General features: G+C 42.0%; 1 protein-coding gene across 1 annotated transcript; it reads left to right on the forward strand.

The window, feature by feature from the left end:
• The first annotated feature begins 530 nt into the window (after positions 1–530).
• LOC139452479 (collagen alpha-1(XII) chain-like) lies at positions 531–17,112 on the forward strand. The gene is made up of 8 exons (XM_071233970.1): positions 531–606; positions 3,910–4,491; positions 5,111–5,485; positions 6,014–6,226; positions 7,041–7,607; positions 8,658–8,702; positions 9,432–9,488; positions 14,859–17,112. Exons 1-8 carry the CDS (start codon positions 531–533, stop codon positions 15,209–15,211), a joined length of 2,268 nt encoding a protein of 755 aa, XP_071090071.1. The 3' UTR covers positions 15,212–17,112.
• The last annotated feature ends 418 nt before the right edge of the window (positions 17,113–17,530 follow it).

The following is a 17,530-nucleotide window of genomic DNA, read 5'->3' on the forward strand; positions in this document are numbered from 1 at the left end:
TGTTGAACTCATACAGTTAAGGCATCAGTGACAAAAATAGTCCCCGTGGGTTTTATCAGGTAAACAATAAACTTTGCAAGTTATGGGTGCCACCCATGAGACGTGATTCTTTTCACAAGAATTAATACTGCGCTTAGACATTTCATGAAAATTCTGCATTGTCGTTAATCCAAACCGATGATACTGTTTTGCTTTTTTGCTGTTAGTTATGTTTTCCTTTACCTTCCTGGCGTATGCATAATTTAATTGTCATAGCCTGGGGGATGCATGGTTGGTTTATCCTTAAGTCAGTGGCCATTGTCTGTGGCGCACCAGACTAACACAGGGAATAACATGATCTCTTGGTAGACGTATATAGAACACACAAGGTTTGACAAACGTGAAATGTGAATAACGTATAAACTTTGCGTGACGCGACGAATCAATGTCTCGTTTGTTCGATGCCTTGCACACACCTTGCTTATGACGCTGAATTAGTTGAGGCAGCAACAAGCTGTGTGGACTACCTGCAAGAGGTGTTGACAGTCAGGATGGGCAGGGAGACGTTGCTTCTCATCCTCGTCGCCGCGTACGTCGACGTTGCTGTAGGTGGAGGAGTCAGGGAAGGTCTGAACATATACATATATATACCTTGGTTTGAGTTTTACAAAAGTCGCAATATTTTATTGTATGTGTTTTGGTCAACCGTCAGTGAAATATAACAAATATATTTTGTGAGGTAATCCGTATGTATACAATTATTTATTTATTTATATCTGTTTGTACAAGGACTTTACATATTTGTTTTATTGTTAGATATAGAAAACGTATCGTACCATCTTTGAAGCATCTTATATATGTGTGTTTAGTTCATTGAGCATGGTAGCTTGATCAAGTTATAGTGAGTGAGTGAGTTTGGTTTCAATCCGCTTTTACAGTATTCCAGTTATATCACGGCGTGTCATATGAATGTGGGAGCAAAGGCCGAAGTAACGCTCATTTCTGACGTTACCACTTTGGTGAAACCCACGATTACGGGTTCCGACAAACCGGGGTTCGAACCCACAATAATTGGTTTCTGGCGTGCCCAAGGGACGCAACTCTGCACAGGTAATTGCGGCTCTTGAGACGATAAGACCGCACGTGCCAACTGATCAAATTATCTACGTTTAGCAAGCTTACCAAATATACGATGTAGTATAAATTATCTTATAAATAAATAAAGTCGACAAAATCCTTTCCATAACCATAAGAAACATCTGCTAAAAAGGGAGTCCATTGTACGATTAATAATAACGATCATAATAAATATCACGTGGGCCCACTAAATATAAGTTTTGTTGTGTTTGTCGTTTAACGCCGCGCTCAGCAATATTCCAGCTATATGACGGCGGTCTGTTAATAATCGAGTCTGGACCAGACAATTCAGTGATTGACATCATCCATGGAATTGGGATACGGTAACATGCATCAACCAAGTCAGGGAGCCTGACCACCCGATCCTGTTAGTCGCCTCTTACGACAAGCATAGGCGCCATTTACGACAAGCATGGGTTGCTGAAGACCTATTCTACCCCGGATCTTTGTTGTGTGTATTTGAGGTAGTATTACACACGATTATAAAAAGTTTTGTTGATATATACCTTTAATTTTCAGAATTGATCTGTATGTAAACATATCTAGCTTCAAGTACAAAAAACCGTTTTGTGAACATAAAGAAACAATACTATCAAAAGGTTTAGAGACGGAATATGTTGGTTGTTCATTATAATGTTTATTAGCTTTATTTTAGCTGACAAGGGTATATTTCACAGCTGCAATGTTGTCTGTAAATTGTCTGACGTGCTATAAATATGAGATTAATATATAAAATCCCTTACATAATAGATAATAAAATCCTTTCCATACTAGTCAAAAGAAATCTCTACAGAAATCAGGAGTCCATTTTACGATTCAATATCCAAAAGTGGCCATACCAGGTAATCGCAAAAAGGTGAGCGTCCCTTGCCTCACCGGTGGCACCTTTTACAAACACTTGTAAAGGCAAGTCAAGTATTTACCTGAAAAGTTCAAGTCCAGATAGGGAATTGCATCGGACATCCTTTCGTTCAATGTGGAAATAACCTCCACATGTCTGTCTACCATTAACCTTTTAAAAACTTTTATTTAAATTACTAACGCTCAAATGCTGTAACCCATTTGTCGTATGAGTCGTATGATTCTCTGTGAAGTTTTCGTAGAAAGAGCGGGCTCTGTTGTACCTCAAAACTTATGTAAATGTAAACGTCAAAGGCTCGAGGTCGCTTCTATTTCCAGTTCAACTGGGTAAACCAGAGGAATATAAATAGGTATTTGACGAATAATGAACACAGGTCCCTTTCTCTGGTTCAGTCCGATTCCACCCCAAACCCTGATGCTTGGGCCGCCCAACGGGTCTCGTTCCATAACACAAGCATCAGCATAAGGTTCGCCCCTTCTTCGCCAGACCCTGGCTCTGCCATCCACCGTTGAAACACAGTGGCGACTCACATTAACCGTTGAAACACAGTAGCGACTTTCATCAGTGAAGATGATTCTTCTCCATTGCTGTTGACGCCAATTTTGATGCTGCCTGGCCCATTGCAGTCGGGCCTGTCGGTGACGATCTCTCAGGATGGGTACACGAGCAGGACGGATGCACGAGATGTTGTTGGCAGCTAGGCGACGTCGGACTGTACGATCACTGATGGCACACCGGTGGTTGCCAATGGTTTGCTGTTTCAGTGGCCATTCGGAATCGGTTCTGCAGATGTTGGCGTATCATGAACCGATCTTGTCTGGGAGTAGTGACTCTAGGACGACCACTACGCGGCCGGTCGTCGGTGGTGTTGTGCCGATGTTGCAAACGATATATCGTTCTGACGTTGACATTGAATGCATTTGCAACGACCTTTGCACTCTGGCCTGCTTGCCGTCTTCCGATCGCTTGTTGTCTCTCATTTCCTGATAATCTTGGCATGGCTGATGAATCGAAATAACAAAAGCCAGCTTAACAGTTTTGGGTGTCTTTTATACCCATACCATCCACGATATGCACGTGCATCATGTTTTTGACAAGACCTTTCCGCAACTGAGTCCCATTGCACTTTTGTAGGCTGCGTTTGGGCAAAGCACTCTATTCTAAACTCAATTATTAAATGGACTTTAAGGCAACAAAAAGAAGAAGTAGAACGATAAATGAGTTTATTGACCACAGAACATGTAACTGCCAGTGTCTGTTAAGTTTGATCAGTATTTTCAGAAGTGACGTTTCTTTTGCCTTTCAGTGTACAATGTTCTTGCATTAAAAACATAACGCCAGAGAATAACCAGTCTCATCTATACGACGAAACAGATTCCCGTGGGCGTAATAGTCAAAATAGCGGTGAAAAATATATGAATAGATCACTGAAAATGAGTGATGACACAAGAATATATGTGCATGGTGTAGCACAACCCTATGTATTTTCCACATTTTTTAGATTTCACACCAAGAACTGCTTTGATGTTAGGGATACACAAGAATGTGTTTAAATTTGTATATCTAACATATTCTCCGAAGTGAAAATCCTGGGTGATTCGGGTGGTCAGGCTCACCGACTTGGCTGGTGGATCCCTTGTCATCGTATCCGATTTGCGTAGATCAATGCTCATGATGTCAATCACTGGATTGACTCGATTATTTACCAACCACCGTCATATAGCTGGTATATTGCTGTATGCGGTGTTAAAAACAAATTAGCAAGACACACTCTCCTAAGATAAAATTAAGAGATTAAGCAACATCTAGCAAGTTTCATATACGTGCGGCGATAACCGACAAACAAAACACACGAATCTATCATGTTCTTTCTCTAATTGCCTCGTTTCTGTCAGTTTGACCAATGATTCTTTCCTATCTTGAATCCACAGTTGCAGCCTCTTGCTCTGCCGATAAACTTGATATCGCCTTCATCGTCGATTCTTCAGGAAGTATTGGAAACAAGAATTATGAGTTGGTGAAGAATTTTGTGATAGAATTTATAGGCGTTGCCAGCATAGATGACGGAACGGTCAGAATAGGGGTAATAACATTTGCCACTTCAGTTTCGGTAATTGCTTATCTGAATTCTCAAACCAATGCCACGTCGCTCCAAGAGGTTGTCAAGAATATCACTTACGAGAAAGGGTACACCAACACAGCAGCTGGTCTCAGGGCTGCTAACTACCAGGTCTTTCAGAGGTCAAATGGAGACCGAAGCGAAGTCCCAAACGTTGCCATACTTATTGCTGATGGGATATCCAATGTCAATGTCGAGGAAACTGTACCCGAAGCAAACCTTTTGAAAGCAACGGGAACCAAGATAATTGCACTGGGGGTAACCACAAGCAACAGGACCAAGGACGAGCTCGACAAACTTGCCTCATTGCCTTTACGTGACCACCGAATTGACGTTGACAGCTTTACACAACTCGCGGGATTGTCAAATTCTATTCTGTCAGTTACCTGTGCTGGTAAGACCCTTATACATATAATTCTTTCTGTTGCTTTCATTTTGCATAGTTTACTGCTTTACAAAGAGGTGGTGACAATATTTCAGAGTGGGGAAACGAAAAATACTTGTGATCATGATGTTTAACATATGGCAGCATCAATACACTCACGATAGAACATGGGCTTCTAATCTGGAATGAGTGAGTGAGTGAGTGAGTGAGGTTTTACGCCGCTTTTAGCAATATTCCAGCAATATCACGGCGGGGGACACCAGAAATGGGCTTCACACATTGTACCCATGTCGGGAATCGAACCCGGGTCTTCGGCGTGACGAGCTAACGCTTTAACCACTAGGCTACCCGACCGCCCCTAATCTGGAATGAAGAAAAACGTTGATTATCACATTTTCTTCGACAAAATAAGGTTTCCTTTCGGCAATATATGGCACTGGCTTTAACGTTTATATTATGTACATGTTGTCCTTGGAATAAAGTGGTTCCAGAAGTTCATGGAATTTCAAAATGTTGTGGTAGTCACGTCAGTACAGTATATATCAAATTGTATACCAGTAGTATATTGACAACATGATTAATCCTTAGCTACATGCCCGGCTGATTTCCTCTGCTTCTGTATTCACAGAAACAATGACTCCGCCGCCAACCACTACACCTGTCTTCGTCCCAACCACTACTACAACGACATCTACTACTACAACAACAACCTCGACCACTACCACCACAACAACCACTACACCAGTCTTCGTCCCAACCACTACTGCCACGGCATCTACTACTACAACAATCACGACCACTACCACCACAACAAAAAACGCTGCCATTAGTCCTACAACTATAACAACCTCCGCTACTACCACCACACCTCCTACCACAACAACTACCATCCCAATAAGAAAACCCCAAGGAAAAGAAGAGATCTCATCGGGACGAGGAGATCCTGTCACGGGGTCCAACATAATTGTTAGTACTCCTGATGTGGCACCAAGAATAACTGAAAGTAAGATTAGAAATTATTAACCAATCCAACTTGTGAAATTAAAAAGATCTACACCAGCGAATAAACGATAGGGCGTAAAAGGCAAAATAATCATGAAAAGTATATAAATGGATCAATCATCATCAGTAATGGCATCAGGTGTTCACGAAAAGGCCGGATATGTCCTGCTCTTCCAGTACCTTACGCATTTTTATAATAATGTAGAGTTTGATGTCCAACGCCGCACTTACAAATTCTCCTGCAATGCGACGAAGAACGCATGAATTAGCATTTTTCACGGTGAACATAAAATATTGTCTGTTCAAAAGTAAAACAGATTTAGAGCACTACATCCTGTATTATTGACTTAGTTTCGGAATAAATCATATATTAACCTTTGAAAGTAATGACTAGATCAACATATACTAAGCATACAATGAACGTAATTCTATTCAACGTGTCTATTTGGCAACCCATGTCTGTAGGGTAACGGAGTGTATGGTTCAGTTAATCATTCTGTCCATTCTCTGAAACATTACTATCTTCAAGATATACAAACCTCAACGATGACATCAGCAACCACCACGACAGCTTCTACGACTTCACCCACAACAACAACTTCTACTACCACGACCACCACCCCAGACACTACGCCAAGAACGAAGAGTACCACAACCTTGACAACCATTTCACCAGTCAGTGCAGACTCCAGGCCTATCCCGACAACTGCTGGAGTAACTACGGCTATACCAGAATCCACAGGTAGTCACTACATACTTGTTTCTAACTCATTATGAGGGGTGTTCCGTTTTATTGTTCCTTTACAGTCACATGGACCTGACTTTTTCAACGTAGGTTTGGTGCAAAAGAAAACAAGAAGGCGTTCGTAAAAAAACCCTCAAATGACATGGATTTTCACATTCACTGGCGTGAGTGATTGGGTTTAAGCCCGCTTTGAACAGTATTTCGGTTATATCACGGCACATAAGCTTGATGTGGGTGGAAAACCCAACTTTTACCACAAACCTGGAAATATAATCGGGCTAACCGGTATTCGAACCTACAATTTGCTATATGGTTCTGGCGTGCCGAAATGAACATTCGCAGGACCCCAGAAAAAACCCAGTACATATTTGTTAAAAGAAACATAACGGTTTCTTGGTATAATATTTTTAATAAGCAGATATATGCAGACAAAAAAACCTGACACTCCCGGTGCCCTTCAACCGGCATTAGAACACACAAAACCAGATAACTAATACCAGTTGACGGGATTTCACAGGGTCTGTTCAGGGTATTCACATCAGTATCAATGTCACCATATAAAATAGTTCAAACAAAAAAGGAAGCGACTCACGACTCATTGTCAGTGTGATGGCACAAGGTATTAGAGACATGGAAAATCTCTCTGTACCGTGTGGTTTCAGAGAAATAGTGACAAGACTATGTTAATAAACTAAGTGTGTGCACAATGTGCAAGGCGTCACGGGCTAGAGAAGACCATAATGAGCTAATAAGTGAACGCTGTCTGAATTTTGCCAGATTTGTACTGTTGGTTTGCCTCCATTTATTCCAGTCTGCCAAGACAATCCCCTAGACATTGCCTTCATCGTAGACGCTTCCAGCAGCGTAGGAAATGACCAGTTTCGCCTCGTTATCGACTATATCAAAGCTGTCCTCTCGACCACCGACATTGATGGCGGAAAGGTCCACGCAGCCGTCTTGACCTACAGCACTGACGTCGCTGTCCACATCAACCTGAACGACTTCAAAACCAGGAAAGAGTTCTATGGCGCCCTAGACGGTGTCCCCTACATTCCAGGCTGGACTAACGCCGCTGAGGCGCTGCGAACAGCGAGAACCCAGGTGTTCACTCCAAAGACAGGCGACCGAGTCGAGGTGAACAATGTCGCTCTGCTGATAACTGATGGGCAGTCCAATATCAACAAGAACAGAACTATCCTGGAAGCCAGGGAACTGAAGGCGGCGGGGATACATGTCCTTGCTGTAGGGGTCGGTCTGGCCTCTCTGGGTGAAGTGGACAGCATCGTTACGTCACCGGCCAATGAGAACCGATTCACTGTAGCAGGTTACAACAACTTGAGGGGGTTGGGAGAAGTTCTGTTTCCATTTCTATGTCAAGGTAGGTCCATTTTCTGTTACAATATATATTCATGAATACACATGTTGAACTTCCTGGGGAGATTCCAATGTAGAATTGTCTCCTAGTAATTGTCTCCTGACTAATGTGTCATCCTCATCCAATGTTTCATATAAACTGAACCCTTTCCATAATCACTGGTTCATAATTGCATGATTCCATCTGATGTGTTAACAAATCACTATTAAAAACCCAGTAATGATACAGTATGGTTGTGAGTGTACCCAGGCCCACGGGTGGCACTTGTCACACACACATGCAAAGGCATGTCAATTATTCACCTGAAAACACACGAGAACATATCCGAAATCCGCAAGTCTACAAACGTATCTTTTTGTCTTTGATGAAACTTGGAAATGTCCACCTCAGAAAGGCTAGTATGTTAACTAGAGGAAAACATCTGCCAAAAAATTTGAATTGACTCTAAAATCTGAAGACATGTCCATTCCTCTTTTGCACTGGAGTTTACATTGTACAGGGAGATATACTGTAAGCGTCCAACAAATGTACCACGAACTATAACCACATTCCTTAATCCAATGAAGAAAGGACTTCCTCTCTATTCACAGAAAGTATTTCAGAATGGAATTAATAGCATGTGGATTCTCAAACACTGAACGGACTGTCTTGATCCATGGGGAATAAGTCACTTAATATGGTGTCCATAGATATAGTGACATCAATTCAGGACAATTTGTCAAAACTGAATGCTATCTGTCTTCTGATGTTTACTGACAAAACAATTTGTGAAATGCTAGACATAGATCAATGTGAAATTTATGGATAGAACATTTTGGCAAGAAGTATGCAAAAATGAAAGTGCGACAATAAGCCTCGGTGGCTGAAAGGGTTAGATCGCTGACTTTGTGTGCTGGCGTTTAGGTGCCTCACACTGGCAGTGTGTGTTCGAATTCCAGACGGGACTTAACCCCCCAAAAGTACCAGAATTTGTACTAAGAAAGCGTTATCCAAAATACAACATTTGTTACATTTGCCCATTTTCTAAATGACATTGTGTTTTCATTTGTGAAGATGGTGTGACTGGCATCCCAGGAAACAGAGATACAACTCCGGAAGGTAATATAATATACTGTACCAGCGGTTGAACCTTGTCAGACCTCTTAACATAATGAGTTGTATAAATACCAAGGTTCATCCTTACCAGCGGATGGACCGGGTTAGAATAGGCAAACCCATGAGTGTTGTAAGAGGGGACTAACGGGATCGGGGGGTCAGGTTCACTGACTTGGCTGATGCAGGTCATCAAATACCATTTGCGTAGATCGATGCTCATGATGTCTATCAGCGCATTGTCTGGTCCAAGACCAATTATTTACTGACCATCATCACATAGCTGGAAGTCTGCTGAATGCGGCGTTAAACAAGAAACAAACAAACCAGTGGATCCATAACGTTTCCACTTGCTAACTGGGCGGAATGTATGAGTGAGTGAGTTTGATTTAATGCCGCTTTGAAAAACATTTTTTTATATCACGTCCTGTCGGCATGATTTGGGAGGTAAGACGTTACCACTTTAAGGAATCCCACGAGTATGGGTTCAGTGAGGGACCATAATCAGAGCGAATCACGCATCGAAACCATTGATCATTGGTTTCTGGCACGCCTCTTGGACGAAACTCTGCACATTGAATTGCAGTTCCTCAAACGGCTGGGCAACTCGTGCTCCCCACGGAATTAGTACCTGGTTTGAAACAGTCTTGTCCTCATTTCATTTTGGACAGAAGTATCGTGTCTGTAACAAACTTGGATGAATTGATGTTTTCCTTTTGAATTTTATACTTTCAGCTCTGAAATCATCCGAAGCCACAACACAAGCAGTATCCACCTTAGGCGGTACTCACGGTAAGATACGTGTACAATGTCGACATTGTTGGGGGTATGTTGCTGCGGCCTATATAAATACATGTCTTGTGCATTTAATTTGGTGATTTAACAAATGGTGAAGATTTTCAATATTTCAGTAATGTTACGGTGCACATAAAAAATGGACTTTACACATTGCACCCATGTGGGTATTTGAATCGGTCTTCGGCGTAATAAGTGAATGCTTTAACGACAAATATAAGCTACCACAACGCCCCTTCAGATTGGTGCGTTGGATGTTAGAATGTTAGATGTCATTGGAAATTCATGTTCTGAGAGAAATGACGTGACAAAAGGATCCATCGCATGATCTTTCTCACTTTAGTAAATGTTTTGTACTTATCCTATCTCAAACTATGCATTTCTCATTCTTGGAATCTTGGAAACGTGCATTAAGAAATGGTTTCCAGCTTCCTGAGAAACAATTCACCCGAACACACCCAGCATCACAATGTTAACAGACAATCTGGGTCATGCATGCTTTTCATGCCGGTCGGCCTACACACGCAGCCAAACACATGATTTCCCCAGCCAACCCATTCTCTTTGGATGTTCAAAGGAGTGATATAACTCCAAGGATCGATGTTCTCCCATGGTTTGACGAACCTCCACGGATTGACACTCCTCTCCAGATCGGCGATCTTCCTCTGAACGTTACTCTTCCAAGGATCGATGATCAGAGGGTCGGTCATGTACTCATGGTCTTTTACAGAGTGTCCCTTCAGACTCCTGACGTATCGGTTCCGAAGATGAAATTATTACCGATTCTTTTGGACACTCGTCGCACTTGCCTCATTCATCTTCTTCTAATGATTTAACTTTCATCCCGTCGCAACAAATTCAGTCTCTCTTACTAGCTGTGACGTCAGCGTGCCTCCCTCAATCGGGTCGCACAACAGATACAGTAACTTCCGTCATGGCCTGACTTCAGGCAACGACATCGACAACCGCACCTCTTTCTGCTGTGCTATGTGGATGATTTAATTGATCGTCATGCCACCCCTGCTTCTTCCTCAGGCAGTTTTTACACTGTGGATCTGGCTACGGGTTCGATTTGGATTATGGATAATCTCCAGCTTTCCAAAAGTACCTTGACCGAAGATTCTTTATCATCCTTTGTTGTTCCTTCTGCAATTTCGCCAAATATACTCGCACGCAAAAGAAACGCAAGTGGTTTTAAGCAAATAGGTAACAAACACGGAACCATAAATTGATACGAGTTATAGCATGTAGTGAAGCCTAGTGGTGTTATCAATATTTTTGGTTGCATTTTGGAAGCCCCGAGTAAAAACGAATCGCCAAAACGCACCATGTCAATGAATATGTGGGTATCATGCACCCATTTCTCGCGAAATCGAAAATGCAGGAACTGTCACGAAATGTAGTGGGTATAAAACTGTGGCTGATTCTTGGACCTACCACTCCTTGGCCAACAATGCCACGCCTTACTCAAATTCAGAGAAACCAGGCTATCGGACGTTTGGAAGCTGGAAGAATCTCTCCAAGATGTTGCCCGTCATTTCAACGTTAACATAACCACAATTTACAGTCTCCTGCATCGATACAATGCTACACAGACCACAGATGACCTTCCTCGGAGCGGTCGTCCTAGGGTCACCACACCACAAGATCGGCAGAATACCCGGCAACACCAGCGACATCCGTTCTTAACTGCAAGTGAAAGTGATCGACAGACCATAGGAACACATAATCGACACATTAGCCGGGACACTTTGATCCGACGTCTCCGTTCCAACAACCTCAGATGTCGCCGACAAGCACGTCGTCCTGTTCTCCAACCACGGCATCGACAAGCACGACTTCAGTGGGCACAGGGTCATCGCAATTGGCGTCATCGTGAGTGGAGGCGTGTCATCTTCTCTGATGAAAGTCGCTTTTGTGTCTCCCATGCAGACAGAAGAGTCCGAATTTGGCGGCGTCGAGGTGATCGTTAGGCTGACAGAAACGTTGTGGAAAGGGATCCATGGGGTGGACCTAGCGTCGTGATATGGGCAGGGATTGGACTTAATGCGAGACTTGGACCCATGTGCTTTCTGAATGTTGGTCAAGGTCGGGGACACGGCGTCACTGCTCAGCGGTATATCGACCAAGTGATCAGACCCCATGTTGTTCCATTTTTTTCACAACATCAACAACACATTTTCCAGCAGGACAACGCTCGTCCCCATGTTGCCAGAGCTACCATGGCCTTTCTGCAACAACACAACATCCGTGTTCTACCGTGGCCAGCCCTCAGCCCTGATCTGAACCCCACCGAACACTTGTTGGATGAGGTTCAAAGGCATCTACATAATGTGCGCCCAGTCCCTACAACTGCCGATGAACTACGCACAGCTGCTCTGGATATGTGCAAGAGGATCCCTAGGGCCTTCACAAATCGTCTGATCCACTCAATCTACAGGAGATGCGTGGCAGTGATCAATGCTAATGGTGGTCACACCAGGTATTGACTGACATGTTGGGTATTGACCCGAAACTGTGTAAGCCCTTAACATTTGAAAAAACCCCAATTATGTCATCTGCCTTTTAATCCATTAAACTTCAGTCTTCAGTCAAATGTTTGTCAATCTTGCCCTATTAGTATTTCTTGTCTTTACTGTTGAAAATAAATAACTTGTATACTACATACTCGACTTGCGTTTCTTTTGCGCGTGAGTATATTATGTTCCCTCCCAGACTGGTTTAGTGGATATGGCCACAAATCTGGATAAAGCCTTTCGGTCCATTTGCTGTAATTGATTACAGTCTCCTCGTTTTGTGTTGGCTGATGCAGGCACTCATGATCTCATGATTGGTTTCTGCTCCTGAACCTGACAGTGGCATGGCGACTCTGGCTTCTAAACGTCTGTTGTCCTGCTCTATGGAGGACGATAGAAATTTAGTGCACCTAGACACTACTATTTGCCAACATTCTACCCCTAGTCTTCATTATTCTCTCGACGACGGAGGCTGCTTCCCCACAACAAATTGCTGAATACCTTTGTCATCTCAGGTTGTCACGCAAGCTTAAGAATTCTATCTTAGCAACGTTCCTTGCTGTAATCAATTCCGTTGTCGCTACTAAAAAGGTCTCTATGGTTGCTGAACTACAATCATTAATTCAGTCTCACAAGTTGGGGACCAGTCATATCAGTTCCGACCACTGACCTGGGATATTAACATCAGACTTCGTCATCTACCTTTGGCTGATTACGAATCATTTGCCGAGAAGGCGTTTGATGCTTTGAAAACATCATGCTTAAAACTGTCTTTCTTCAGGCTTTCACGACGGCTGCACGACGTCCAAGGTCTGCATTAATTTGGGCCATTGGTTCTCGGACAAGAATTCTCCAGGACACATCTGCGCTGATAGGGTGAGATGTGTTCCAGATCCAGTTCCTTGTACTATGTATCTCTCCAGATACAATAAACCTTGACTTCTTTGAGTTTATTATAATCTTTCCAGACTGAGCATCCAATTGGAGGATACATTCACTTCTCTGAAGAGCCTCGATCTTCATATGGAAGTCGCCGCTGGATCACAGTGTCCGGATCCTTTCTATTCCACTCACCTCTGTCTGGAGCATGTTTTCTTGGGTATTGGGTCGACAATCGTTTTATGCACATGGTCGATCGTACCACTTCTCATCCTAAACTATCGACTCCATCACTGAGGTATGGTTTTGACTTGGCTTGTCCTATCGGCCATGGGAGATACAGATACCCCTGTCTTGTAGAATCGATTGGCTGGATTCCATTTCCAAATCGATTATAAGTCTTACACTGTATTGTCTGGCCTTACAATTACGCTCCTTCACGTATGAAAGCGTTACACATATTGTGCCCTACTTCATGTGTTTCCTATGTTCATGTTTCAGGATCTCAGCACTCTTTGGGAGTGTTTTCCTCCCTATCCATGAGCTTTGTCTTATGACACTAGAGTGTTACGTAATATGGTTCTGTATCCCCTTAGAGGCTAGGCATTTGCGCCCCACCTTCCAAACGTTGGATAAATGCATAGAGTGAGATAGGATAAGTTTAATGATTTGTAAATTTCACAATAAATTGTATATTTATAATACTTATCGTATCTCACACGCTATATGTGCACCCGTTCATCCCCGCATCACAAATCCACTAGCCTATTAGCTCTAGAAAATGAATTAATTGGCTGGGGAAATCATAAGTTCAGCGTTCATGTAGGTCGACCGCCACAAAAAGGTGCATGACCCAGAATTTTGGCAGGTGACCATTGTGATGCTGGGTGTGTTGTTTTTTCGATGCTGGAATCCTTTTGATTAGGCATGTGTCCACTTAGGGTCGAAAGAAGAATGAGAAATGCATATCGTGAGATAGGAGAAGTATTATAAATATACAATTTATTGTAAGAAATGTACACGAACTACCACCAAAAGACTGCGTTGTATAAAAGCAGATTTAGGACAAACATACAGTATTTTCAATGTAGAGCAAGGTTACCTGTAGATTTAACCGCGCTATATTGAATTTGTGAACCGAACGCGCATCGCGAGGTTTCGAATGTTACATTTAAATCTACAGGTAACCTAGCTCTACATTGAAAGCACAGTATGTTTATCTCCATTCTACCATGACTAAATAAAATGCGAACTCTTTGGTGCTAGCAAATGTATTACGTGAAGTGGCATGGGTTGAGTCCAGTGATTTGAGTGGGTTGTCGATCTGAATTATTGATTCACCGACAACAGCCTCTAAACAAAATATGGCGTCGTATATGCTCATGCAGTTTGTTTACACCGTAATACGTCACTCGAACATATGACAGGCAGTGAAAGCATATAAGCACGGCAACTTGGAAAGCTAACATGAGGTGGGCACCCCTGACGAAAACTAAGCAAGCTTTGCAAAACTTTCGTTCTACAACGCGCGTCACCATGATGACGTCATGTCGCTCATTGTGACGTAAAAGATAAGACGTCACAGTCGTATATAGAGAGGCGCCAAATTCCAAGCTCTCTGTTAAAATACTTAAATACTTAAAATACATTCTCTTTGTTGATTTCTATCATGTTTTCTGCACGGTATATATTGCCACACATCCTTTGAATATTGTAGTAACCGCCACTTTGCATTGTAACCTCTAATTGTAGGCATAATTATTTGAATACGCCTACCGAAAATGACTAAAAAAGTACTATTCTATGAATATTAGCTTCCGTGTTGGTGCGGCCGTAAAGCAAGCTGTTTCAGTGCGAGAGGGTTTATTGTGATTTGAAAACCTCTGATTGACCAATCAGAATCGAGTGATTTCCAAATGCATGGTAGAATTAAGATTTGTATTCTGCTATGAATACGACCGTTTTTCTATAGGTGGTCGATACAGCGGCACTGGAGCTCCAGACATCACCATGCCTACCACATTCCCGGCAGTCATGAAAACACGTCAGTTGCAGTGCCATGCCTGGTGCGAAGACAATCAAGAAGAAAGGTCGGCTGTGAATATTGATGATCTGGTACTGGAGCTCATCTTGCCGAAAAGAACGTTGTCAAAACAACGGAGGGCCAAGGGGAGTGCTTCTGACGACAGCCCAGTCGCCAAGTCCATTGGGACAAGCATCTTTCTGTTGTTTTTAACTCCTTACTTTTTCTTTGTTGGTTGGGATATACTGGATGTAATGCGCTATCTATTCCGATCTGACAAAGGGTCTCGTTCCAAAGCTTAGATACAAAGTTTACCATTTGATATTCTGGAGAGAAGGGTCGGGGTTGTGTGGGTGTGGGGCTTGGATTTTATCTAAAAATATTTGTCCTCGAATGTGAAAACAATAAACTAAACCAAACTGGAAAAATAAGAAATTGCCCACCACAAGAAATACATGATGGTGTTTTTCTTAAAAAAATAACTCTTGCTCAAGGTTTAAAAAAAAAAATATCTGGTTTTGTAGATGTAGCTTGAAAATTATTGGCTCTCGATATAGAATACTCCAGGTAGTAGCTCGTAGTAGCTGAGGCTTTGCCAGGAGTCGCTGGACCAGTTTGGTAGGTCAGCACCAACTCCTTGATCGTGGGTCTCGCCAAAGTGGTAACATTTAAGAATAACATTGCTTCAGCAGGTCATTATTGAATAATTTTAGTACTACATTGTTAAGTTCTGGGCAAACGAAAGTATACACTAAGTCTTGTAAATTGGATTTGACACAAAATTACAAACATTATCATACCGTTACAAGGCTGAAAATAGTCGCCGAAACATTTAAGTTTTAAAACACAACTGTGAGACACGTATCAAATACTTGTACGTCGCCATCAAATAACAATTTCTTGTAATTTTCAATTTAATCAAACAACCGTCAAACATAGATGTATTCCTCCTCTTGCCTGGCAGTTTGCACTTGAGTGTCAGTAGTATATTTTGCACTTTTTGCAAACACTTGCGTCACGTTTACTTGATTACCATATACTAAAGACGCGGATATCACCTGATTCCTAAATCAATGAATAAATGAGTTGAGGTAAAGTGTTCAAACTAACCACAGTGATTAAAAAGTATTCCCATATTGTGAAGACATAATTTTGTATATGAAGTTTGTGATTGTGTGTAAGGTCAAACAGTATATATTTCTGACTTAATGACTTTGTCATTGTTAATGATAGCATATGTATATTAGTAGGATCTGTTATTTTATATATTGCATGCACTGCAAGAGATTTGTTATGGACTGCAAGCGTGTGACAAAACATGACTGCAGGGGTCAGGTTTCTGGCCTTAATTATTGATATCCCAACAAAGCCGGAGGCTATGTATCCTTGTTGAACCTTGTCAAAACCAGTTGAATTATACATGTTGGATATGTAACGAGTACAGTGCGATAAACAACTTCGGATCGATGTAGATTAAGCACAGTTACTACTTGCTTTGTTAGATCTACAAAGAACATCGCAACAATGATAAAAATATACATTATCAGAGACAAAGCAAACTGGGAGCGACACATTCACAGAACTACATGTATGTTCAATATACAATGTTGCAAAGACTACACTCCCATCACGATGCCAAGATACATGGTTGCGTTGTATTCGCTGGAACACAATTGTTATGACAGATGAACAGGTCCATCCACGCATGAAAAGTCAAATTTAGACTCCAACTGTGTTTTGTTATTAGTGTATTCCCTACCGTCAGTCACATAAAGATCCAACTGCTTTGTGAGTGTATTCTCTAGTTTCAGCAGTGACTCATTCTTAGTATGATAGATACGTTTAATTATTGATAATGTTTTCTTCGATCACTAAAACCATAACCTCCTTTAGATAGAAAAAGGAACTATCAATTGCAACATGGAGTTAACCTCATTTAAATAATGGTCTCTTGGGATATATGTTACGATGAGCCTGGAATTCATTTTGTGAAGTGATTGTTTTTATTTTTGAAAAATACTTTCGATAATCTTATCCATCAAATGTTGTTCGTTTACAAGCATTGATCTTTTGGGTTGAGTGCATGCTTTGCATAATGAATATCTTGCATTTAGTATCATTTTGTTATTGACCCCCTTGGAAACCTATGTTGGTCGTTAGAGGCGACCGGGTGGATCGCCCCCTTTTCATACCCTCTCTTTAACCAGGGCACCTCCTCCTCGAACACGGCTTGTTGAATAAAGCATAATTTAGCAGTACAGTGTCGTGTTTCTATTTTACAAATTCCCACTGCATTGCACCGATTGCATATTGACTTGCATATTGCTGAGTGCGCCGTTAAACAACAAACCAACCAACCAACCATATTGACCTAGTAACGTACATGTATACTTTATTGCCATGGCAACATTTCCCTGAGAGGTGGCTGACACGTTCTGAGACTAACTATGTGCGTTGATGGAGTTACTTGCCAATGATGTTTGAACATAATCCACTCCGAGGCCCACACGTCTTTTGCCAACGATGTCTAGCGTAGAAGGCGTAGCTCTTGTAGTGTATAAAGACCTGATATCGGAGATGACGTCATCATCACTGCACAATGCTTGCCAGGTAGTGCTTTC

The sequence above is a fragment of the Haliotis cracherodii genome, unplaced genomic scaffold, assembly GCF_022045235.1.
Source record: "Haliotis cracherodii isolate W230 unplaced genomic scaffold, xgHalCrac1.p SCAF_9, whole genome shotgun sequence".
Lineage (NCBI taxonomy): Eukaryota > Metazoa > Mollusca > Gastropoda > Lepetellida > Haliotidae > Haliotis > Haliotis cracherodii.

Excerpts from the sequence above, each read along its gene's own strand:
- LOC139452479 (XM_071233970.1), top strand. The coding sequence starts at position 531 with ATGGGCAGGGAGACGTTGCTTCTCATCCTCGTCGCCGCGTACGTCGAC. Across the intron at positions 5,486-6,013 it reads GGCACCAAGAATAACTGAAA|ATATACAAACCTCAACGATG; the intron begins GTAAGATTAGAA and ends ACTATCTTCAAG. Across the intron at positions 8,703-9,431 it reads CAGAGATACAACTCCGGAAG|CTCTGAAATCATCCGAAGCC; the intron begins GTAATATAATAT and ends TTATACTTTCAG.